The 24,667-nt window shown below is 39.6% G+C and overlaps 1 protein-coding gene across 1 annotated transcript; it reads left to right on the top strand.

Annotated features, from left to right (window-relative positions):
* Positions 1 to 1,457: 1,457 nt before the first annotated feature.
* arl8a (ADP ribosylation factor like GTPase 8A) lies at positions 1,458 to 24,441 on the top strand. The gene is given in 7 exon segments (NM_203659.1): positions 1,458 to 1,681; positions 4,655 to 4,735; positions 5,898 to 5,971; positions 7,087 to 7,180; positions 19,196 to 19,263; positions 21,420 to 21,490; positions 23,909 to 24,441. Coding segments are annotated over 7 exon segments (561 nt in total). The 5' UTR covers positions 1,458 to 1,558; the 3' UTR covers positions 23,959 to 24,441.
* Positions 24,442 to 24,667: the final 226 nt, after the last annotated feature.

Here is a 24,667-nt window from a genome sequence, read left to right as displayed (position 1 = left end):
CTGCGCATGTGCAGGTCCCGGGATCCCCGAAGATAGAAGAGAGATGGAAGAGGATCACTGGCTCCCAGCTACCCTGGGCTGGTGCAGTTTTCTCCTAACAGGATTTTTACCTTTCCTTCTCCTTTAATATTGTTTGATTTTGACAGATTAAGCTAAACTTCCTGACCATTCCTGAACATTATATAAATATTGCTGAACAGATTTAATAAGAAAGGCAAATGCTGATTCAATGCTCAAGGGCTCAGCTGCTTCCCATACAGTGGTTGACAGTCTGAAGGAAAGATTTCTGTGCTGTGCTTTGGCATGGTTCCTAGTTTCTGTAAATCTTGGCTCCCGGCATAATCTTAGTATTAGTATAGTATGTATGTATAGTATTAGTTGTTGGTATATATGGTATATATGGCTTATGTATGTGAGTGTATAAATACAGGCCCAGATTTGGCCTAGGGCAGCACAAATTTGGGGGTGGCATGCCCATTCATGCATTCGCGCGGGGGGGGGGGGCGACGGACTACAAGCCGGCGCTATATAAATAGGTCAGTATAGGTTTGTGTGTGCTGGGTTTACTTGGAAGGGTTGAACTTGATGGACTCTGGTCTTTTTTCAACCCTATGTAACTATGTAATACTATGTAACCTCAATGCGGGAATATGTTGGTGCTATATAAATACCAGGACATAAATAATACATCCCATACTTGTGTATGTACATACACAGGCATAATTATAAAGAAAGCATGCCCTGCAGCTGCAGGAGGGCCCAGGAGAACCATTATTAATTAGCAATTCAATAAATATTGGTTAAAATAATAATAATAACATCTCGAAGTTTGTGGTGCCAAGTAGCATTTAGTTACAACAATGTTTTATATATAAAACTGGAAACATGGGACCCTGCTCACAAGAGCCTGCATTATAAAAACAGATGGCTTCTAATACAGTATTGTCATATTTTACAAGGTAAGGGGTACAGTAATTTATAAACAAGTCAATAAGTCACTTGATACTATCTATCTCTGCAGTCAGCTGGTTCTTCCTTGCTTACTGATGAAAACAGCTCTAAAATGTGCCATTATTATTATATGCATCCAACATGCCATGTTCCCTAGGCACTGTAGTCCTGATTCCTCCAAGGCAGAGGGCAGCAGGACTGGCAGGATGAACTGAGACTCCGCAAGGAGCAGCATCACTTGTCCCCTTTTGTCTTTGGAAAGGCAGAAGGAGGGGGCTGCGAGGAGGAGGAGAGGGAGCAGCTGATGGGTACCGCTTATCGCCCCACCCATATGTGAGCGGATCCTGGGAGACAGCAGCAGGATCTACAAATCACACGAAGACACAGGCTCCCGGGGCTGAGATTTCCCTCATTCCTCTGTAATCCTCGCAGCAGCATCCTACAACTGCTACTGTACAGTGAGCGCCTATAATTCCGTCCTCAATCGGCCTTCAATCACCGAGGCGCCGTAGTGTTAGCGAGTCGCAGCTGCAAAGAACAGTAGCCTCATATTGGGGGCTGCGCGCAAGGCTCTGGTTTGGGTGGTTGGTCCCCTGTCGCACTGGAGATGTTGGCCTTATTCAACAAGCTCTTGGACTGGTTCAAGGCGCTGTTTTGGAAGGAGGAGATGGAGCTCACCTTGGTGGGGCTGCAGTATTCGGGGAAGACCACCTTTGTCAACGTGATTGCGGTGAGCGTGATGGGGAGAGATGGAGGCCTGGCGGGGGAGGGAGGAACGGGGAAGCCCCAAGGCTCAGTGATATACCCATTGCTGTACCTATAGGCACTCACATGTACCTTGTGCTATAATGTTCATTGTGTAAGGACACGGCTCTATGGGAATCTCGAATCGTGGTCGAGTGTGTTTGTGTGTGCAGGCTATAGAGCAGATACACAGAGCCCAGTGGGTACAAATAATCTGGTCTTTCACAATACAAGTAGAGAAAAGAATACACCTATAAAAGCACAGTTAAGGATTTCAAGTCCCAGCACATATTCCTACAGTGTGAGGGTGATAACAGCAGTGACTGGGATGTGGGGGAGTCAGGGGGTGGTGGGCAGGGCATCCAGACCAGTAGGGCTACTGGGCCTATAGGTTTGCCAATGTCTTTTGCCTAAGAGTGATCAGATGCAGGCCATGTCAGTCTGGTCTACTGGAAATTGGTTCCTACTTGATAAGGTGGACCAGAGATACACAGACACAGGCCCCATCTGTAGTATTTATAGGGAGGAGGCACCATACAGCTTTGAGATATCCCAGGGGAGTAACAAGCCTATATAAAAGTATTAGAATGCTTTTTAGAAAAATCTATTCACATGCAGAGACTATAGCCATTATAGCCTCCCCCGCCAGGCCTCCATCTCTCCCAGTTCATATAGGGCAACTGGTATATGCAGCAGCGTGTATTTCTTTTTACAATGCATTAATAGTATAAACATGGGGGAACAAACATTGCAATAAATAAACATACAAAATTACAGATATTTAGTACCACGTGTCGGATGTCCCTGCTCCATAGAGCTTAAAATTTAAGTGTTTCCCTCTGCTATATTGCAACCAATTGCATGTGTTGTCATTTAGAATTCAAATTCTAGTATTTTCTTACATTTTACATTATTTCTTTATATTTACAAATAGACACACAATTTTTACACAATTGCACAAAAATATATGAATCTGTCACTCTAGTTTCATGTTACTGCAACTTTTGTATTTTTATAACTCCTTAAAGATGAACACATCGCATTAAAGGAACAGTAACACCAAAAAATGAAAGAGCTTTAAAGTAATAAAAATATAATGCACTGTTGCCCTGCACTGGTAAAACTGGTGTGTTTGCTACAGTAACACTACTATAATTTATATAATAAGCTGCTGTGTAGCCATGGGGGCAGCCATTCATTTTATAAATTTTCCCATTTCGCCTCAAGAACAGTTACACCATTTTGGAAGACCTATTTGCAGATGTCTTCTCCTTTCTTAGTACAAACCAAAATGTTTGTACAGTGCAATAAATACATTAGTTGTTCTGCCATGGGAGTGGTCCAGTGACAACTGGTTGCTTGAGTAGTTTTGGAAGTTGGGAATAGTCACCCAGATTACTAAGGAATCATGCACCAGGTACCTATGGGTACAGTGATTGCTGGACCTTTCTGCTTCAAAACCCACCCTTTGAGGACCAATCTATGTTCAGGCCCCCCTTAGCTCATAACTGCTGTATCAGCCATTCAACTGCAGTTACAAAAAAATACAAAGGAGCAGAAATAATCTTTCAACTCTATTCTAATTTACTTTCTAGTTGGGCTTTCATGATATCTAGAAGAGCAAAGAGAGATACACCGCATACCTCACATTAAGGGCCTTTAGACAGAGTCTCCTTGAGCTGCTTCATGCCCCTTAGGGGGGCTTCTCTATAGTTTGGGGACCACTGATATACTCTATACTGTATATTATAAATTCTGACATTTCTAGAAACAGTTTATAAGGTCATATTTTACATGCTATTAGTATATTTTGTGTACATCTATTAAGACAATATTATATATACTATATATACACTGCAGATAATTTTGACCTTCTAGATACACAAAACAGTAAGCTAATAAAGGTTATGAAACTTCTATTTTCCTTATAAAGTTAGGGATGCAAGTAAACAAGTTTCTGACCGTTATGAGACACAAATGACATTACTAATAATCATTTTTATCTGATTACATCACCATGCACCATTTCTGTCAATGTATTTTACATTTGCCTTTCACTCGTTGCTCCTCAACTGATCTTTTATTTATCCCACAGTCTTCTCTTAACTCTTCATCCTTTTGTTGTAATTTTATCAGTTTCATATCCACAAAATTCCCCCTGGTATTCCTGCACATTGAATATTAGTTAAGAAAAGCATAATCAGTGGGGGGTTGCCAAAATGTTAGCTACCCCTTAGTTATTAAAAACACTTACTGATGCTCCTGTTTGCTGAAAACTGCACCATCCAGAGGTACTACTGTAGGGCCACCATATTGCACTCTTCTTCCTGCCCTTGGATCTTCTTCAGCTGAGTGAAAAGAAAACTTTTTTTCTAAGTTGGGCTTCTCACACTACTGCACATGCTAGGCTGGGTGACCAAATCACTTGAAAAGTCAGGGACATTTCTAAAAAAAACTGATTTTATTTTAAATGCAGTCAGTGCTGCCCTGCAACATGCAGTTATTATATAAACTTTCAAGTGATCTGGTCACCCTAATGCTGAGGATTCAGAAAAAGAATAATATGGTAATGTTGTGCTTCTGCAGTAGTACCCTGGGCCAGTTCTAAAGCTCAGCAACAAGAACACTGGGGTGTCAGGTAAGCAATTACCCTCAGTTATTGTGCCTTTCCTTCTCCTTTCAGCCTTGTTTCCTGCTCCATGTTAGTCACATATTTAAACTGTGCACATCATTACTTCTGTTTCCTGCATCCCACAGGAATGGGATTTTTAATGACTCATATTTCTAATTATTTTATTTCTTATTCCTATTTTTTACAATCAGTTTCCATCAACCTCTTTCTCTATAAATTCTTCCTATGAAAATCTCAATCTCTGTCTGTAATTTGCATATGTTATCTAATTCCAGCTAGTCTCAAGACATTTTATTTGAACTCATGTTTTAATCCTCTTTCTTGTAGTCTGGACAGTTCAATGAGGACATGATTCCGACTGTTGGATTTAACATGCGGAAAATCACCAAGGGTAATGTAACCATAAAGGTAAGCAGTTATCTGCTTTTTGTACTTTCAGTATGAATACTTGAACTGTCCAAAAGGAGAGGGAGAGGCGAGTGTGTTTGAATTTGGTACAGAAGATAATTTCTTTCCTTTTGTGTTTTCCTAGATCAGTTTAGTGTTACTGTGCCTATGAGTGGCTCAGTAAAGTTTTGCACTGAAATCAGTGCCTGTGGGTTATTGATATCAGCCACTGGGTGTATATTTAATACATTACAGCCTAATCCTGGGGAAAAATTTTGCTGAACAAGCAAAGGAATTGTTGGTGTAACTATTGTGGGGCAAGAGAGTGTGACTGTATCTAATCCCAACCCCCCTTTGGGCTTGTAGTTGATAATGCAATTCTGTGGGGAAGGATTTTGGCAGGTGCAAGCACAGGGGTATATTTTAAGTCCAGGGGGTGGGGAACAGGTACAAATTAAACTGTAAAAGAAACAATAATATTCTTTCTTCAGGTAGGGAAATATTTCATCCAGAAAGCTACAGTCAGTCTGCAATAGATTCCATTTTAATCAAATAATTCACATTTTTTTTAAATGATTTCCCTTTTCTCTGTAATAATAAAACAGTACCTTGTACTTGATCCCAACTAAGATATGATGAATACTTCTTGGAGGCAAAACAATCCTACTATTTATTATTATTTAATGTTTAAGTGATTTTTTTAGTAGGCTTAAGGTATGGAGATCCAAATTTTGGAAAGACCCCCCATCTGGAAATTCCCAGGTTTCGAGCATTGCGATCAAGACATTATATTATAATTGTAGCACTTAAGTCACTTTTTTACAGTTCATTTTATTGAGGGCATAACTGCTACATACAATGATGTCATTTTATATTTCTATTTATACATATAGACTGAGGCTGTCATATCCCTTGCTTCTGAAAGTATTCTCCATAGCCACCACTAAAACAGTGCCCAGTGTGTTCATAAATGTGTTAATTGGTTCTAATCATGCATCTAAAAAATGGCGCTTCAGAGAAATACAAGCATGCCACAATTTAATATGCAATACTGCTTGTAGAAGTCCCAAACTGGATTGCAACATAGTCCGCAAATGTGAAATTGTAGATTTTGAGCCAATGAATAGTTCTCACTGAAGTTGTTAGGAAAGGGAGCCAACTAAGCTTTACTGCTTTTTTTCAGCTCTGGGATATAGGGGGCCAGCCACGCTTTCGAAGTATGTGGGAAAGATACTGTCGAGGAGTAAGTGCTATTGTGTAAGTATAAATGATAGTTTATAATAATGTACAGGGAAAGTACATCCCTACCACATGAGCAGATAACCTAATATTTTGGTGCCTGGTGCAGACAGAGGAAATGTAATTTGCTAGGAACTAGAGGTATGGTAGATAGAGTGTTTACTGTTTAAGTTCACTAACAGCATATGGATAGAGTCCACAGAAGGTGATTAAAATATTATTATAATAATGCATCATCATTTATATGGTATATATTTATAATTAATCATCTATTAGCGCAAGCTTTATGTAGCGTTTTACATTAGTTTACAATAAGCAAATGAGTGTTAACAAACAAGTGTTAAAATATAAAATAGAATTAGTGGGCCCTACTTGCAAGAGCTTTAAATTATGTTTATTAAAACTTAATATTCATCGAAGCAGTGAGATGACAAAAACAATAGTATGGATAATATGATAATAGAGCAGGGTTGTATAACTGGAGGTCCTGGATCAAAGGAGACCCTTCAAGGGATTTCTATGACCCCAGTCTGTTTGAAGGGGGGAGTTCCATAAATGGGGCTTGGGGGGTAAAAAAAAATAGCAAATTTCACTTTGCATCTGCATTTGTAAATGATCCCTATTGTGACCAAATAAGGCCTGCTTCAGCTTTCAGTAGTTGTACACTCAATAAGCTGGGAAACAGCTGACCATTTAGCTGCAACATTTGACCTTAACATGGTTTGAAAGTCATGCTTTGGAGCTTTTGGAGAATGACTTGAACATACCTGAGAAGTATTTATTTATCTTTTTGCAGTCTTATGGCTCATTTACTAAATGGATCAGGCAATTATTAAGTGTCAAGTTTTAATAAAATATATTGTAACTCTTAGTTATCTTGAATTTTGCTTCATTTCTTTTCCTGGCTGATAGCTACACTGCAAAACATGCCTCTGTCATCTATAAACAGGGCAATGTTTTTATTGTTTTAGCCTATTCATCAGCTGACATTTTGAATAAATGTACATGCACTTTTTTATATTAACACATCACTAAATTGATCTTAAATTAATCCAGTAAAAAAACACAATTAGATACTTTCATAATTTTTACTGTATGATATTTATTGCACTGATATGGACTATCTTTTCCAGTTACATGGTGGATGCAGCAGATCAGGATAAGATTGAGGCATCAAAAAATGAACTGCATAATTTACTGGACAAGGCTCAGCTGCAAGGAATCCCGGTAAGAAACGTGCAGTATTGTTTGTAATTTCTTTAGCAGAAAGTAGGGCACTTAAAGAGCTAGCTGGTTCTGTTGATTTTTCAGAATGATTTACCTAGCCTGGAGCTAGTGATTATTATGGTAGCCATCCTCACAAGCCATCCTCACAAATATCCAAACAATTTTCTTGCTAAAGGTAGAATAATCTTTAAGGTGTTGGTTTAATTAAAGGAAAAATATACCCACAGACAATGTAGGTCTCTATAACAATATATTGCATAAACAAGCTCATATGTGAAACCCTGCTTCATCTAAATAAACCATTGTCAAAATATTCTTTATTAATAGTATGTGCCATTGGGTGCTCCGAAATAGAAAATTGCCATTTTAAGAATTAAGGGCCCCCTCCTGAGATCCTAGGATTCAGAGTGTACACAAACACACCAAGGCACACATACATGCTAGGCCTCATCAGCCAATTAATGGAAAGAGTTCTGTCTTTTGCTTCCACACTACTTCCTGTTACAGTTAGAGCTGCATTATTTCTGGTCATGTGACCCCTGAGGGAGCACACAGCCCATCACTAAATGGTGGCTCAAGGGAAAAGATTTAACCCTTTAAGTGCCAGCCGAATTCGTCATTTCGGTTCCCCCCAGTGCCAGACGTTTTTTAAGCATTTTGTACTCATTCACTTTAACAATGTTTTTTGGTAGGAAAACCTCCACGAAACTAGGGAAATTATATATCGTTTTTTTCGTCACTAATTGGGCTTCGACATACATACCAAATTTTATAACTTTTCTGGAGATATGATGTGTATTTTGGGTGAAATATGTAAAAAAAAATAAAATTATGAAAAATTTCTGTATATTTTGAGGTTTTTTTCCATAGAAAAGTTAATTTTACTCACTTTTTTTTATTGTTTGTAAAAGCCCTGATACTCCCAATTCCAACGATACCAAATATGTGGTGGTACCCCACAGTTCCTGTCCAGAAGTAACCCCCAAACTAAAGCAATACTTAGTACAATATCACACCAGAACAAAGCAGAAAAGCGCTTGTAACAGTTAATGCAGCATAACTTATATGTAAATCTAAAATATCCCCTCATGTTTGGTATCTTTAGAAACTACAGACCTTCAGGTTTCTAGGTGCAATGTAGTTTTCACTCAAAAGCCAAATACCTTTTGTCAGTGCATTGTGAAATTTGGAAATTTTTATGACATTTTTTTTTTTTCTAAAACGTAAACTTGGACGCATGATCAAATGTGGATTTGACAAAAAAAAATCTCATAAAAATTTTCTAACAAAGGCATATTTGAAAGACAAACTTCTCCTGAATAAAATGATGCCCCATATGTATGGGTGCACATAAAGACATGGGAACCAAACACTCCAAAGCAGGGGCAATGCACAAGGGCAATTACAGCTAAAAATGTGGGGGCTGCGCTCTATGTGCACTTCCTGCAGTTTTTCAGTGTTAACCCCCCCTACCTGTGAAATAACCCCCACAAACTATATATTTCTGAAAAGTGCACACCTTCAGCTATTCAGAGACACCACTCTTCTCTTTCTACATGGAAAATTGTGGCCGCAGTCCCTTGCAGAAGTAAGCGCTTTGGTCAGAAATCAAGGAAAAACCAGATAAAAAACCTAGATTTCTCCCCAAAATCTCCATGGCAACTCCAAAAACTTACTAAACATCGATCTGCAAGTTCCCCTGAATAAAACGATACCCCATATGTATGGGTGCACATAAAGACGTGGCCACCAAATGCCCCAAAACAGGGGCAATGCATAAGGGCAATTTCAGTTGAAATTTTGGGGGCTGCGCTCTATGTGCACTACCTGCAGTTTTTCATTGATAACCCCCCCTACCTGTGAGATAACCCCCACAATCTATATATTTCCGAAAAGTGCACACCTTCAGCTATTCAGAGACACCACTCTTCTCTTTCTACATGGAAAATTGTGGCCGCAGTCCCTTGCAGAAGTTAGCGCTTTGGTCAGAAATCAAGGAAAAACCAGATACAACCCTAGATTTTGGTCAGAAATCAAGGAAAAACCAGATAAAAACCTAGGATTTCTCCCCAAAATCTCCATGGCAACTACCAAAAACTTACTAAACCTCAATCTGCAAGTTCCCCTGAATAAAACGATACCCCATATGTATGGGTGCACATAAAGACGTGGCCACCAAATGCCCCAAAACAGGGGCAATGCATAAGGGCAATTTCAGTTGAAATTTTGGGGGCTGCGCTCTATGTGCACTACCTGCAGTTTTTCAGTGTTAACCCCCCCTACCTGTGAGATAACCCCCACAATCTATATATTTCCGAAAAGTGCACACCTTCAGCTATTCAGAGACACCACTCTTCTCTTTCTACATGGACAATTGTGGCCGCAGTCCCTTGCAGAAGTCAGCGCTTTGGTCAGAAATCAAGGAAAAACCAGATAAAAACCTAGATTTCTCCCCAAAATCTCCATGGCAACTACCAAAAACTTACTAAACATCAATCTGCAAGTTCCCCTGAATAAAACGATACCCCATATGTATGGGTGCACATAAAGACGTGGCCACCAAATGCCCCAAAACAGGGGCAATGCATAAGGGCAATTTCAGTTGAAATTTTGGGGGCTGCGCTCTATGTGCACTACCTGCAGTTTTTCAGTGTTAACCCCCCCTACCTGTGAGATAACCCCCACAATCTATATATTTCCGAAAAGTGCACACCTTCAGCTATTCAGAGACACCACTCTTCTCTTTCTACATGGAAAATTGTGGCCGCAGTCCCTTGCAGAAGTCAGCGCTTTGGTCAGAAATCAAGGAAAAACCAGATACAACCCTAGATTTTGGTCAGAAATCAAGGAAAAACCAGATAAAAACCTAGATTTCTCCCCAAAATCTCCATGGCAACTACCAAAAACTTACTAAACCTCAATCTGCAAGTTCCCCTGAATAAAACGATACCCCATATGTATGGGTGCACATAAAGACGTGGCCACCAAATGCCCCAAAACAGGGGCAATGCATAAGGGCAATTTCAGTTGAAATTTTGGGGGCTGCGCTCTATGTGCACTACCTGCAGTTTTTCATTGATAACCCCCCCTACCTGTGAGATAACCCCCACAATCTATATATTTCCGAAAAGTGCACACCTTCAGCTATTCAGAGACACCACTCTTCTCTTTCTACATGGACAATTGTGGCCGCAGTCCCTTGCAGAAGTCAGCGCTTTGGTCAGAAATCAAGGAAAAACCAGATAAAAACCTAGATTTCTCCCCAAAATCTCCATGGCAACTACCAAAAACTTACTAAACCTCAATCTGCAAGTTCCCCTGAATAAAATGATACCCCATATGTATGGGTACACATAAAGACGTGGCCACCAAATGCCCCCAAACAGGGGCAATGCATAAGGGGGGGCTGTGCTCTATCTGCAGTTATTTAGTCTAAACACCCCCATACCTGTGAAATAACCCCCGCAAACTATATATTTCTGAAAAGTGCACACCTTCAGCTATTCAGAGACGCCACTCTCCTCTTTCTACATGGAAAATTGTGGCCGCAGTGCCTTGCAGAAGTCAGCGCTTTGGTCAGAAATCAAGGAAAAACCAGATACAACCCTAGATTTTGGTCAGAAATCAAGGAAAAACCAGATAAAAACCTAGATTTCTCCCCAAAATCTCCATGGCAACTACCAAAAACTTACTAAACCTCAATCTACAAGTTCCCCTGAATAAAACGATACCCCATATGTATGGGTACACATAAAGACGTGGCCACCAAATGCCCCCAAACAGGGGCAATGCATAAGGGGGGGCTGTGCTCTATCTGCAGTTATTTAGTCTAAACACCCCCATACCTGTGAAATAACCCCCGCAAACTATATATTTCTGAAAAGTGCACACCTTCAGCTATTCAGAGACGCCACTCTCCTCTTTCTACATGGAAAATTGTGGCCGCAGTGCCTTGCAGAAGTCAGCGCTTTGGTCAGAAATCAAGGAAAAACCAGATACAAACCTAGATTTCTCCCCAAAATCTCCATGGCAACTACCAAAAACTTACTAAACCTCAATCTGCAAGTTCCCCTGAATAAAACGATACCCCATATGTATGGGTACACATAAAGACGTGGCCACCAAATGCCCCCAAACCGGGGCAATGCATAAGGGGGGGCTGTGCTCTATGTGCTCTACCTGCAGTTATTTAGTCTAAACACCCCCATACCTGTGAAATAACCCCCGCAAACTATATATTTTTGAAAAGTGCACACCTTCAGCTATTCAGAGACGCCACTCTCCTCTTTCTACATGAAAAATTGTGGCCGCAGTCCCTTGCAGAAGTCAGCGCTTTGGTCAGAAATCAAGGAAAAACCATATAAAAAAACCTAGATTTCTCCCCAAAATCTCCATGGCAACTACCAAAAACTTACTAAACCTCAATTTGCAAGTTCCCCTGAATAAAACGATACCCCATATGTATGGGTGCACGTAAAGACGTGGCCACCAAATGCCCCAAAACAGGGGCAATGCATAAGGGCAATTTCAGTTGAAATTTTGGGGGCTGCGCTCTATGTGCACTACCTGCAGTTTTTCAGTGTTAACCACCCCTACCTGTGAGATAACCCCCACAATCTATATATTTACGAAAAGTGCACACCTTCAGCTATTCAGAGACACCACTCTTCTCTTTCTACATGGAAAATTGTGGCCGCAGTCCCTTGCAGAAGTCAGCGCTTTGGTCAGAAATCAAGGAAAAACCAGATACAACCCTAGATTTTGGTCAGAAATAAAGGAAAAACCAGATAAAAACCTAGATTTCTCCCCAAAATCTCCATGGCAACTACCAAAAACTTACTAAACCTCAATCTGCAAGTTCCCCTGAATAAAACGATACCCCATATGTATGGCTACACATAAAGACGTGGCCACCAAATGCCCCCAAACAGGGGCAATGCATAAGGGGGGGCTGTGCTCTATGTGCTCTACCTGCAGTTATTTAGTCTAAACACCCCCATACCTGTGAAATAACCCCCGCAAACTATATATTTCTGAAAAGTGCACACCTTCAGCTATTCAGAGACGCCACTCTCCTCTTTCTACATGGAAAATTGTGGCCGCAGTCCCTTGCAGAAGTCAGCGCTTTGGTCAGAAATCAAGGAAAAACCAGATACAAACCTAGATTTCTCCCCAAAATCTCCATGGCAACTACCAAAAACTTACTGAACCTCAATCTGCAAGTTCCCCTGAATAAAACGATACCCCATATGTATGGGTACACATAAAGACGTGGCCACCAAATGCCCCAAAACAGGGGCAATGCATAAGGGCAATTTCAGTTGAAATTTTGGGGGCTGCGCTCTATGTGCACTACCTGCAGTTTTTCAGTGTTAACCCCCCCTACCTGTGAGATAACCCCCACAATCTATATATTTACGAAAAGTGCACACCTTCAGCTATTCAGAGACACCACTCTTCTCTTTCTACATGGAAAATTGTGGCCGCAGTCCCTTGCAGAAGTCAGCGCTTTGGTCAGAAATCAAGGAAAAACCAGATACAACCCTAGATTTTGGTCAGAAATCAAGGAAAAACCAGATAAAAACCTAGATTTCTCCCCAAAATCTCCATGGCAACTACCAAAAACTTACTAAACCTCAATCTGCAAGTTCCCCTGAATAAAACGATACCCCATATGTATGGGTGCACATAAAGACGTGGCCACCAAATGCCCCAAAACAGGGGCAATGCATAAGGGCAATTTCAGTTGAAATTTTGGGGGCTGCGCTCTATGTGCACTACCTGCAGTTTTTCATTGATAACCCCCCCTACCTGTGAGATAACCCCCACAATCTATATATTTCCGAAAAGTGCACACCTTCAGCTATTCAGAGACACCACTCTTCTCTTTCTACATGGACAATTGTGGCCGCAGTCCCTTGCAGAAGTCAGCGCTTTGGTCAGAAATCAAGGAAAAACCAGATAAAAACCTAGATTTCTCCCCAAAATCTCCATGGCAACTACCAAAAACTTACTAAACCTCAATCTGCAAGTTCCCCTGAATAAAATGATACCCCATATGTATGGGTACACATAAAGACGTGGCCACCAAATGCCCCCAAACAGGGGCAATGCATAAGGGGGGGCTGTGCTCTATCTGCAGTTATTTAGTCTAAACACCCCCATACCTGTGAAATAACCCCCGCAAACTATATATTTCTGAAAAGTGCACACCTTCAGCTATTCAGAGACGCCACTCTCCTCTTTCTACATGGAAAATTGTGGCCGCAGTGCCTTGCAGAAGTCAGCGCTTTGGTCAGAAATCAAGGAAAAACCAGATACAACCCTAGATTTTGGTCAGAAATCAAGGAAAAACCAGATAAAAACCTAGATTTCTCCCCAAAATCTCCATGGCAACTACCAAAAACTTACTAAACCTCAATCTACAAGTTCCCCTGAATAAAACGATACCCCATATGTATGGGTACACATAAAGACGTGGCCACCAAATGCCCCCAAACAGGGGCAATGCATAAGGGGGGGCTGTGCTCTATCTGCAGTTATTTAGTCTAAACACCCCCATACCTGTGAAATAACCCCCGCAAACTATATATTTCTGAAAAGTGCACACCTTCAGCTATTCAGAGACGCCACTCTCCTCTTTCTACATGGAAAATTGTGGCCGCAGTGCCTTGCAGAAGTCAGCGCTTTGGTCAGAAATCAAGGAAAAACCAGATACAAACCTAGATTTCTCCCCAAAATCTCCATGGCAACTACCAAAAACTTACTAAACCTCAATCTGCAAGTTCCCCTGAATAAAACGATACCCCATATGTATGGGTACACATAAAGACGTGGCCACCAAATGCCCCCAAACCGGGGCAATGCATAAGGGGGGGCTGTGCTCTATGTGCTCTACCTGCAGTTATTTAGTCTAAACACCCCCATACCTGTGAAATAACCCCCGCAAACTATATATTTTTGAAAAGTGCACACCTTCAGCTATTCAGAGACGCCACTCTCCTCTTTCTACATGAAAAATTGTGGCCGCAGTCCCTTGCAGAAGTCAGCGCTTTGGTCAGAAATCAAGGAAAAACCAGATAAAAAAACCTAGATTTCTCCCCAAAATCTCCATGGCAACTACCAAAAACTTACTAAACCTCAATTTGCAAGTTCCCCTGAATAAAACGATACCCCATATGTATGGGTGCACGTAAAGACGTGGCCACCAAATGCCCCAAAACAGGGGCAATGCATAAGGGCAATTTCAGTTGAAATTTTGGGGGCTGCGCTCTATGTGCACTACCTGCAGTTTTTCAGTGTTAACCACCCCTACCTGTGAGATAACCCCCACAATCTATATATTTACGAAAAGTGCACACCTTCAGCTATTCAGAGACACCACTCTTCTCTTTCTACATGGAAAATTGTGGCCGCAGTCCCTTGCAGAAGTCAGCGCTTTGGTCAGAAATCAAGGAAAAACCAGATACAACCCTAGATTTTGGTCAGAAATAAAGGAAAAACCAGATAAAAACCTAGATTTCTCCCCAAAATCTCCATGGCAACTACCAAAAACTTACTAAACCTCAATCTGCAAGTTCCCCTGAATAAAACGATACCCCATATGTATGGCTACACATAAAGACGTGGCCACCAAATGCCCCCAAACAGGGGCAATGCATAAGGGGGGGCTGTGCTCTATGTGCTCTACCTGCAGTTATTTAGTCTAAACACCCCCATACCTGTGAAATAACCCCCGCAAACTATATATTTCTGAAAAGTGCACACCTTCAGCTATTCAGAGACGCCACTCTCCTCTTTCTACATGGAAAATTGTGGCCGCAGTCCCTTGCAGAAGTCAGCGCTTTGGTCAGAAATCAAGGAAAAACCAGATACAAACCTAGATTTCTCCCCAAAATCTCCATGGCAACTACCAAAAACTTACTGAACCTCAATCTGCAAGTTCCCCTGAATAAAACGATACCCCATATGTATGGGTACACATAAAGACGTGGCCACCAAATGCCCCAAAACAGGGGCAATGCATAAGGGCAATTTCAGTTGAAATTTTGGGGGCTGCGCTCTATGTGCACTACCTGCAGTTTTTCAGTGTTAACCCCCCCTACCTGTGAGATAACCCCCACAATCTATATATTTACGAAAAGTGCACACCTTCAGCTATTCAGAGACACCACTCTTCTCTTTCTACATGGAAAATTGTGGCCGCAGTCCCTTGCAGAAGTCAGCGCTTTGGTCAGAAATCAAGGAAAAACCAGATACAACCCTAGATTTTGGTCAGAAATCAAGGAAAAACCAGATAAAAAAACCTAGATTTCTCCCCAAAATCTCCACGGCAACTACCAAAAACTTACTAACCATCAATCTGCAAGTTCCCCTGAATAAAACGATACCTATGTCTGGTTGCGCATAAGTACATGGCCACCAAACCTGAAAATGCATAATATTGGGGCTGCACTCTATGCACCCCTTTTTTTTTGCCTGCACCCGAATGAATGGAATACGCTCGGGTGCAGGCACATGTAGCCGATATACGCATGAAAACGCGTGAGAATGCAAAGTCTCGCGTTTTCATGCGTATATCGGCTACATGTGCCTGCACCCGAGCGTATCCCATTCATTCGGGTGCAGGCACAAGTAGCAAGCGTAGGGCTGAATTTTCGGCAAGCGTTTTTTCCACTTGCTGAAAAAATCAGCCCTACGCCATGTGTGGCATCAGCCTAACCCTTGGCAATAGAAACTACCAGAACAATCTTAGCACCTCTGGACCTTTCTAGAACAACTGAAATCAAATGAAGTTAAAATGGAATAAAACCCACTAAAAGCAATCAAAGAACAATAGTTGCAATGAAATCGGTAAGAGCCCTGGATCCACCAATGTCACTGCAAAAGCAACCTTTTTGGGGGCACTAAACACACAAAGAACAATGCAAAGATAAAACACCATAAAATCAGTAAAATCCAATAAAACCACCTAAACCAACAGAAGAACAATAATTGCAATGAAATCGGTGGTCAGAGCCCTGGATCCACCAACGTCACTGCAAATTCAGCACCCAATAGCAATAAAAAAGTTACAGTGCAATAGATTAATTCAAAAACAGAAATCAATTATGAAAATGCCAAAAAAACACTAAAATGCAACCAAATAAATCAGATAATTATAGAGCAAGATCAGAAATAAAGTTTTAGTAAAAAAAAAAGACTGCCAAAGAAAGCAAAGAAAGAAAGAAAAGAAAAGAAAGAAAGAAAAAAAAAAAAAAAAAAAAAAGTGTAAGTGTAAGTGTGTGTGTAAGTGTCTGTGTGTGCTTGGGAAAGTTGTAAATAAGTGTGTATGTGTACAAAAGTGTAATAATGACAAAGATAGAAGAAAAAAATTGAAAAAAAAAAAAATTTTTTAGACAGTTGAGACAGAAATAAGCAAAATAAACAGTGGTAGAGAGTTGTAGTTCAGCTTACCCAAGGCAGGCAGGCGATCAGAGGCGATCAGGGGCGATAAATCCAGCAGGCAGGCAGCAGGGGAGCTCCATCCGGTCCAACGTGCGCAGCAGGAGTGAGGGAGCCGACAGTAGGCGGCGACTTTTAAAGGGACAGCAGTGGACACGTCATCAATGCGTGTCCACTGCTGTCATTGGCTGGAGCGACGATCGGTGCGGCTGGGGGACCCGGATCGGTGAGTATGTGCTGCTTTGCTCGTTGCCTAGGGGGATCTGAGGGGTTTACAAGCGCTGCGCTGCTTTAAAAGCGAGCGCAGCGCTTGTAAACCCGACAGTGCCATTGGACGTAGATTCTACGTCCCATGGCACTTTGGTCCCTTGGTACCTAGGACGTAGAATCTACGTCCCTTGGCACTTAAAGGGTTAAAAGGGCAATATTTACTGATGTATAAATTTCTGTTTGATGAGATTCTTTAATTGGTCACTTAACATAATATAAACTATCTGTTGGTTAGGTATTACATATTCATGCTCGGGGTATAGTTTTCTTTTAAGTAGCCCTAGTAAGATGGGAATAGTGACCCCTCTCATGAATTAATCTGTTGATGCACAAGTACATCAGATTTTTAGTCTGGTCAGTTGTGATCTGCCAGTGTAGTTTGTTGTATGTATTAGGCTAATAATCTGTTCAAACAATTTGGGCCAGATCCTAATAATGTTGTTCTCTTACAAAGTGCTAGGCATAGCTCTTGGTCAGACTAGAGAACATTAAATTCCTTGCAGGTTTAAATCAAGGCTGAGTGGGTTGCACTATTTTACATTGTAACATATTGAGTCCAAAAAAAGCATTTCCAAATCTTTGCTTTATTTTGGAGTTTACACAATTTTAAGGTTCAAATAACCTTAAATGATTTAATTTAATGGAAAGTTTACTTTTTTCCTGCAGTCCTGCAGCTTTCATCATGTTGTACCCTAAACCTTTTTTTATTATGTTTACCCTATTTATGTGATTGGTCTTTTTATTTATTTATTTCACGGTCAGCCAGGTAATAACAGCACTGAGATTGTAATTACCTTTATCTTAAATATAACTTGCCTTTCTTGGGTCCCCCTTTATAATGTAACAGTATCATTACTGCAAACGCATGGATTGGATAGCATTTAATTCCTGTTGGTTTCTATTTTTATTTTTGACTATTTTTCTAATCGTTAACATTTTAATGTTCCTCTCATATTGTTTCAGGCTAGCAGCTCAGTAATCCAGGCACAGACTCTGAACTGTTACAGTTTGCTGCATTAGTTGATACATTTCTAGCAGTGTCTTTGGAATGTTGGCAACTATTGTATAATTTATAGCAGCAGCCTTTGATGAAATTTAGGGATTATGCTCAGCAGAGGCAAAAATAAGAACTAAAATAAGAACATTTGAACTAATGTATCAAATTAGAACAATTTATAGAGTTTGTGTCCCCCACCCCACAGAGCTGTTCCAGGGAGACATGAAAAGGTGCAAAATAAAACTGTAAACTTCAATATTAGAAAAATTAAAAATGTTTAATAAAATGCAGTGTAAAAAAAAAGTCATTATTTTTGTTATACGAAAACAGCTGAACTGAATAAAATGTTTGCATGGTGAACAACCTCTTTAATAAGAGGTTGTTATAATACACATTGTGAAAGAGTTTCTTAGACTTATCCAGGGGTCTAACTCTAACTTTCACAGCTGGGCTTTTAGCCAATGGCACCATGCAACACTGATATGAGAATAATAAACTGAGTAAGGATGTGTTTCCTTTTGCAGCTAGCTGACTGTCATAAAGTTCCTTCAGGTCTTCCTTCAGGCCTAAGACAGCTGGGGTAATTTATGTCAACCCAGGGTACTGAGGGGTACAAAAGCATGGACCTTAGTACTCATGCACAGAGCACTTCTGCATCTGGTCTGGCTGTGTTCTATACCTCATGCTGAATAAATAAAATGTAACATAAATGATAAATAAAAACATTTTGTAACAGTCATCCAGCTATATTTCCAGGACTATCTAGTACAGCCCTAATTGGATTTTAGAAATATCTTGGAAAATGACTAAAGAACTAAAGTTATTTCTTAGGCATATGCCGCACATAAAATGTCTCTGTAAGGTTATTTCCACCAAAAAACACTTGTGTTTTTTCTGTGCTGCAATATAAAAAATGATAGTTACCTTCAGCCTGAGACTAATATCACTCTGGGAGACATCCAAGCAGAATAGATATATAGAGGTTGACTAAATACACAGTAAATGTTGATTAATTTCAATCCTTCAAGTGTGGCTTATAGAGGTAAGTCACCCCAAACAAGAGTATCAACCAAGACGCTTTTTCTACGATTCATCATTAATCTGGTTCTTTGTCACTTCAGTGGTTATACCTGTTTTCCTGTCTTCATAATGAAAAAAAAAGTTACTGTTCAAAGGGCATACATAAGTATGGGTAACTGTAATCTGCTGGGCAATCACTGACCATAGTTTGGTGCTATTCTGTATTAATAGACTCTCACTTATCACACTTTCAAATTGTGCTTAATGTTCAAATTTTTTTTCAGGTTCTTGTGCTAGGAAACAAGAGAGACATTCCAGGGGCTTTAGATGAGAAAGAATTAATAGAGAGAATGTAAGTATCAGATTTTTTTTTTTCAAGTATATATCAACCTTTATGGCAGCTGAATCACAAGATTCTGGTTCAGTACCATACTTTGTCACATAAATGTTTACTTGCACAACCAAGTTTACCAGACAGGAGAATCTTTGACTGATTTGCCCTCCAAGGTGAGGTGCCATATATGATTGTTAATATACTAAAGAATTAATTGATCAATGCACATTCCCTGGTTCCCTTGTTTTTTCTGTAATTTTATCAGTGCAAGTACAAGCTTCAAAAATACATTTTTAGTTACAAGGTTATGATCATAAAATTGCCAAGCCACCATACCACATCAAGGTTAACCCATATGATGTTCCTAACTACTTAGCTGCAGTCATTTTCCATAGGCAAGCACCTTTCCTGCATGGCTGCATTGCATTTGTTTCAGTGTCTCCTGACCACAGCATTTGTATCACAGGTTGATCCTTGCCCTGCTGTAACTTTTATAGGAAAGAGATCTCCAAAACCAACACCCATTTTTAAAGGCATAAGAACAGCATTAATGGGTAGATGAGAGGGTGATACAACCACATGGGAGTTTGGCCATTATTCCTGCACAAAAAGGGGGCTGTGGAGGCACTAGGTAAAAGGTTATTGATTTAAGTCCCTGGGGATGCTGAACTAATTGTCCTCCCCTATGATTTTTACTTTCATTGTCCCTGATTTTTACTTTCATTGTCTTTGTATTCTTTAATGCTTCTTTTCTAACATCTTATGTATTTAGTGATGGTGATTCAGGTTTATTACTTCAGTTTCCACTTTGCCTTAATGACCTGTATATACATGTTGGATTTTAGTTATTTTAGTTAGAATTCTGAAATCAGGCAGACTGGGTGTATGAATATTACAGTAAATAAAATGGAATCATCAAAGAGAGACACTGCCACCGCAGCATTCTTTGCAGGGCTTTAAAAGTCAGATTTCTTCCGTTGTTACTAGAATCGTTGTTTTATATTACTTTATTAAGGCACAAAAAAACTATAACTTAAACCATTTATCTTCGGTATGTCAAATACATTTTTTTTGGCAGGCTAGGAGTTCTGGGTCCTTAACAAGAAAGTAAAGGGGGAATTCAAATTTCATATGTGAATTAGGTTGTTCAGCCTTCAGTCTTTTCTGTTGCTGATCTGTCTGCAAGGGCTTTGCTAAAATAATTGTGTTATATCATTCAACTTGTCCATGAGATTAATTTTTGTGTCTCATCATATCTCATCAGTCAAAATTCATTCTCAAAATTCCAAGAAATATACGTCAGAATCAGATCAATAATCAGTCGTGATTCATTTAGATTTTATTAGAGAGTCTCAGAAAGAGTTCTGTGTAGTCTGAAAGGTATTTGGTTAATTATTACTCATGTATTACTTATTACTTAACAATTTTATTATAATGCAGCATCTATCATGTCAGCCATATTTAAAATGATTCACTTTTGATGCAAATGTTAGAATACAGTTAAGATATAAGGTCCTAAGTATAGAACATGTGATCCTTAGACGTTTGTGCAATAATCGCTTGTGCGTAACTGGCTGTTCACCAGCCAGTTGCAAAATAAATTGAAAGCAGAAGCCTTGATACTGAAAGGTGAAGGTTCTTTGCCACTAGTGTGCTTACTAGGTTTAACAGAAAGTTGTAGTTAGACTATGATCTAATTTGGTGGATATTTGTTAGTCTGTTTTTGTTTTATCGGTAGGTTTGATGGTAAAATGTAAAAAGTCAACAAAATAAAATAATGGGGTCTAGCTGGCATATTATTGAATCAGATGGTTTGTCAGTAACTCCTTTTCTTCATTCACCTAAAAAGGATCAATAACACACTGTGTTTTTCAAAAGAGCTGGTGTGTCTGAAGCTCCCAAGAGAATGTCACAACAGATGTTTTATCCTTTAGATGGCAAATGCAGTTCTTGCATATGGTTTGTTTTTTCCTAAGCCTTTGGATAGACCAGCTGCATCCCACAAATGACAGGTTCTGTATGCTGTGGCTTGGCTTCCCATTGCTTACCTTGCCATGGTGGGATACTATTCCCAGAACCGCATATCACTATTCTGAACATGTATATTGTCCATTTGAACTTTTATTCTAAGCCCCTCAGAAATATTTCTCTAACCACATCCTTTTTTCCTACAGGAACCTTTCTGCTATTCAAGACAGGGAGATCTGCTGCTACTCAATTTCCTGCAAAGAGAAGGACAATATTGGTGAGTAGAAGGCAATACAACGGTAATGCGTTGAGGAAATTACCTACATATAAATAGTAATAGGTCTTAATGTGCCGGTTTTAAGATACATTATTTTTCCAGAGCAAAATAAACAGTGCACCTAAAGGGGCTGATTTACTAAGACTGGTGCTGAATTGCACCAGTATAGTGGTCCACAGCAACCTTTTATCTTCTAACTTGTAGCAGACTGATTAAAACCTGTTGTAGGATCCCTTATACAGAATCCCATTATCCAGATATTTCTGAATTAAGGGAACTGTGAGGATAGAGTTGCCGATAAAGTTTTTTTGAACTCCTAAAGGGCAATTTATCAAAATTTGAAACTGAGAAAAAAAACATAAATGAGCATAAATAGAAATCTGTGAATTTAAAATTTTTTTTAACAGTATTTAAGTAAAACCTCAATCTGAATAGTCAAGTTTGTGTCAAGTCAAGTTTTTTCAATAAAAAGTTGCACACCAGCGTGAATAACATTGTTCTATTCATTTTCAATGAAGCTGAAAAATCTGAACGTTTTCTAAATAAGGTTGTTAGAGAAACTTCCCACTGACTTCTTTAGAACCTTGCCAGCTTTTACTTAATGAACTGAATCGAGAATAAAACCAGGTTCATGAAGAACCTTGTTACAGAGAGCTTCATACCTCTGCCTGTATGTTTATTGGATCCTAAAGTTTAATCTGGATTGAACATGGGGTATTATATAGGAAGCATAGGGCTTCATGTGGCAAAAGTAAGTGAATCCTTAGAATTATAATATCATTTGAAGGTGACATCAGAGTCTGGTGTTTTCAGTCAATTGGATGACAATCAGGTGTGAGTCAGAGACGCTGTTTTATTTAAAGAACTGGGATTTATCAATGTGTATCATGGCTTGAAAAAAGGAGGTGTGTGAGGAACTGAAAGAGTTATTGACGCCCATAAAGCTTGAAATTTTTACAAGACTATGGTTAAAGAGTTTTGCCTCCTCCAATCAAGTCAGACTGATTGTGTACAAATGGAGGAAATTCAAGACAGTTGTTACCCTAACAAGTTTTCAACCATAAAAGATAACTGTAAGGTGCCTTATAATCCAAGAGGTTACAAGTGAACCCAGGGTAACTTCTAAGCAACTGAAGGTCTGTCTCACATTGGGGAATGTTGATGTTCATGAGACCACTATCAGGAGAACACTGAACAACAATGATGTGTATGGCAAGGTAGCAAGAAGAAAGCCACTGCTGTCCCCCAGAAATATTGCTGACTGTCTACAGTTTGCTAAAGATCATGTGGACAAACCAAATGGATACTGGAAGAATGTTCTGTGGATGGATGAAGCCAAAGTTACATTTGATGAAAGAAAAACACTGCATTCCAGATTAAGATCCTTATCCCATCTGTAAAACATGGTGATGGGAGTGTTCTGGATTGGGCCTGTTTTGCTGCATCTGGGGCTGGATGGCTTGCCATCATTAATGGAACAATAAATTATGAACTATAACAGAGAATTCTAAAGGAAAATGTCAAGACATCTGTTGGATGGAATGAACACACAGGGGCTAAGCCCCGCTTGCACCATACTTGTTGTGCCGGCTACATTTCTTATAAGACATCTGTGCATGAACTGAATCTTAGAGACGGTGGTACATGACAATGATCATAAACACAAGTCATTGTACCAAAGAATGGTTAAAGAAGAATAAAGGGAATGTTCTGGAATGGCCAAGTCAAAGTCCTGACCTTAATACAATTGAAATGTTGTGGAAAGACCTAAAAGCAAGTGGTTCATGTGAGGAAACCCACCAACGTCCAAGAGCTGGAGCTGTTCTTTATTGAGGAATGTTCTTAATTGAGGAATAAAATTCCTCCTACTGATCAACAGTTAACACATACGTTCAGTTGCAGTTATTGCTGCACAAGGGGGTCACTCCAAATACTGAGAGCATGATTCACTTACTTTTGCCACACGCAGATATGTTATTGGATTATTTTATTTTCTTATAAAAATACATGACCAAATATAAGTTTTGTTTCATTTGTTTAACTAGGTTTTTTAATCTACTTTTGGAACTTTGAAAATCAGATGATGTTTTAGGTCGCATTCATATACAAATATAGAACATTTGAAAAGGGTTCAAAAACTTTTAAGCGCCACTGTAGGTAACCCCTTCTCTCTGTCAGCTCAGTAAGCTGAGGGCTTTAACAATTTTTGAAAAAGTTGTTCCCTATAAAGGCACCTATGGACTCTCCTAGGTCACCCTAGGAACTGACCAACGGGCACCTATATAGAAAATACGGCTCTGAGTATAAACAGTCATATACTAGAATACTTATTAAACCAGCACATATTTATTTGGGCAGATCCTTTACCATTTAATTCTGAGTTGGTAAACTTTAGCTACTATGTCTTGTCTGTTACAGATATTACTCTACAGTGGCTTATCCAGCACTCCAAATCCCGGAGAAGCTGAGAAGACCTAACTCCTATCTGCCATCTTTAAGTATCCTGGACTTTGTTTTTTGTCTGGGACTACACCATAGAACTGAGAAGATGGAACGGCACCCAAGTCCCTGAAACTCTCTCTTACCCATCATATCTCTGTGTATTCTCTTTCTCATCTGCCTTCTCTCTCCCTGTCTCTTTTTAATGGTATTTTTACACTCTCACTTACCTTTGTAACATAAGGTCCCTAATGCCTTTTAGGCTTTCCCTATTTCTTCTTGCATCCTTTTACCTTTTTATCGTTGTTGATGTGTGTGTACGTGTATATATCTATACATGTGTATATAAATATATATATAATTTGTTTTTATTTAAAGTTCAGTCATTTAGTTCTTCGCTGGATTTAGTATCACCTCACAACTGCAATATTTGTAAAAGGCGTGAGTGCATTGACTAAAATAACCAGCAAAACTTTACTTACTATACTTGTTTATAACACTTCATCCTTAAAGGGCCGGCACCAAGAAATGTATTTTCAGATTAAAAATTCAGATTACAAATTTCAAAACGATTTTAAATCTATTTCAAGGGATATATGGACAGGGAATGTTGGCACATGCATGCCCAGTCTCCAGTCTAGCCAAATATGGTGTTGCTCAGGAAATTACATCCTTGATAGAAAATGGCATTCAGCAGTCACTATTTACACAAATTAAATTCAAAAGTGACTTGGTTTA

The sequence above is a fragment of the Xenopus tropicalis genome, chromosome 2 (genome assembly GCF_000004195.4).
Source record: "Xenopus tropicalis strain Nigerian chromosome 2, UCB_Xtro_10.0, whole genome shotgun sequence".
Lineage (NCBI taxonomy): Eukaryota > Metazoa > Chordata > Amphibia > Anura > Pipidae > Xenopus > Xenopus tropicalis.
This window is presented reverse-complemented; position numbering and strand designations above follow the sequence as displayed.